Raw genomic sequence first — 2,164 nt, 5'->3', positions numbered from 1 at the left:
AAATAAATCTATCGCATTCTCGATACGTTTAATGCAGAATCTATTCTTAAGAGATGATTATTTAATAGATCTCTGTTTATAATCTAATGTACTAAAATAAAGTTTTTTTCAATGTACTAAAATAAAGTTTATTAAATATATCATTAACTTCTTCAAAAATAAACGGATTATGTTTTTTAAGTAAGAGAATGTCTATATATATATAAACTTTTCTTTAACTACCGAAATTTAAGGTAAAGAAAGTCTGTAAAAACGCAAGTATATCAAAGGTTGATTATAATCAGTACATCTTTGCAAAAAGTAAAATAAATAAGAGTCCATAGTAGACATCGATATCAGAATGATGAAGCAATCGTTTGTTTTTAAGTACTATTCGAAGTATTTGTATTTATTTTTCTTGTTATACTTGCAACAAAGTTGTGAGTATACGAAGTGTACATCCTAAAGATTCTGCTACTTCTACCCACATATATTAAAGCGTTAAATACTGAGTTTGATTCAAATACTAGCAGTGCCCATTGTATAAACTTTACGCTTGAATTGTAAGACTCCCAGTTGAAGCTAAGGAAACTCGTTGCTACGGAACAATAGGAAGCTACCAAAGGAACGTATGCTATGATGAGTGAAAATGATATTATCGCCATAGTTATAGAAAGTTGTTTATCTGCATTCATGTTTCTTTCAACTTGAATGTCATTACATCTGAGCATTTTTTTTACACCAATCAATAGTGACGTATTGATAACAAATAAAAACAATAAGTTAGCACATAAATTTGATGGGATGAAAATAATTAAAACGTCAATGTGAATTTGGTATGCAAATAAAATACCTAACCCACACGAGAACATGAAGTTAAAAACAATGACTGGTATAAAGCAAGTCCATTTTAAAGCTCTACCGCAGCATTTGTTGTCTTTCAAAACAACAAAAAAACGCTCTATCGAGATTGTTATCATAATCATGCATGAAAAAGAAAATGGAAATATCGACCAAAACCCAATTGCAAGCCTAGTGCTACAACTAAGCTCTCTTCCCTTTTGAATAAAAGCTACTCGGAGTGGTATTAGAATTAATCCAACCGTAATATCACTGCAAGCTAAAAGTAATACAAGCATTTCATTTGTTGTCTTTTTCCTTCTTATTCTTGATTTAAGTATCCCAATAATTAACAAAATGTTAGATATCAATATAAGTAAGCTAACTGTGAAAGAAATGGCAATGAATGTGTTACCAAATAAACCTTTCGGAATGTCTTCATACGCTGGACACAAATCAATTGTTTTCATCTTTATGTAAAGTTAAACTCAATGGTAATAATAAATGGTTAGTTGTCTGTAACAATTTAAATAAGATCAATTAATTGTTCATTACCAGCAATAATGCAGCTTCTGAGAAAATTATTTCATAGCTAATAAAAATTACCATAGGTTGTTATAAACGTTATTTGTGTCAAATGTCATATATATGCTATTTATGTCATATGGTCAACAAGGACATCCACAGAGTACGTCTCGTTTAATCAAGGGCAGCATGTTAGTATGTTACTCTTACGTGATTTAAGTCTTGAAAAAATATTGCTTCCGTAAATTTATAAATTTGGAATTCTTCTTTAATCCGAAAAATGAATAAATAGTGATGCAACTTTATATTGAAATGAATGAGTTATTTAAAGCATTAAATATAATTTATGGTTGATGAATTTCTTAATGATTTACTCGTCAATTGGTTCAAATAAATACAGTGATTTTCAATTAATCAGTTATTTTTATATTGCACTTTAAAATCTTTAGTAAAAATCGACACCTTTATTTAATCCGATTAAGAATGTAAAAATTCTTAAAGCCTCAAAAACAATATACATTTTCTTTACATATAAATCAGAACTTCAAAAAGATAATAGAACTCCCTGTTTTCAAGTCTTTGATTTTTAAGAAGAACATTCGTTATCAGTTAGACTGCACCCTTCATAAAAGACGTTAACCTGTTAACTTGTTTGTAATTATAGTTATTGCTTTATGTGCCAACAAAAACACCTAAAAAACTACAACTCGAAAAGTTTTGGTATAGCTACTATATACACTTAAACACCTTGAACTATTATGACGAAATTGGCATATAAATAGAGTTCTGCACTTTGTCCCTGATACTGTTTGCCTTTTTT

General features: G+C 28.9%; 1 protein-coding gene across 1 annotated transcript; it reads right to left on the bottom strand.

Moving 5' to 3' along the window:
* Positions 1-362: 362 nt before the first annotated feature.
* LOC149878624 (uncharacterized) lies at positions 363-1,549 on the bottom strand. Its single transcript, XM_090072569.1, has one exon. The coding sequence runs from the start codon at positions 1,287-1,289 to the stop codon at positions 363-365; it is 927 nt and encodes a 308-aa protein (XP_089928695.1). The 5' UTR covers positions 1,290-1,549.
* Between the last annotated feature and the right edge of the window lie 615 nt (positions 1,550-2,164).

Source organism: Hydra viridissima, unplaced genomic scaffold (assembly GCF_058129835.1).
Source record: "Hydra viridissima isolate aposymbiotic clone 2 unplaced genomic scaffold, HvirCarnegie_v1 scaffold_15, whole genome shotgun sequence".
Taxonomy (NCBI): Eukaryota; Metazoa; Cnidaria; class Hydrozoa; order Anthoathecata; family Hydridae; genus Hydra; species Hydra viridissima.
The sequence above is the reverse complement of the archived record's forward strand: the minus strand, read 5'-3'. Positions and strand labels throughout refer to the sequence as shown.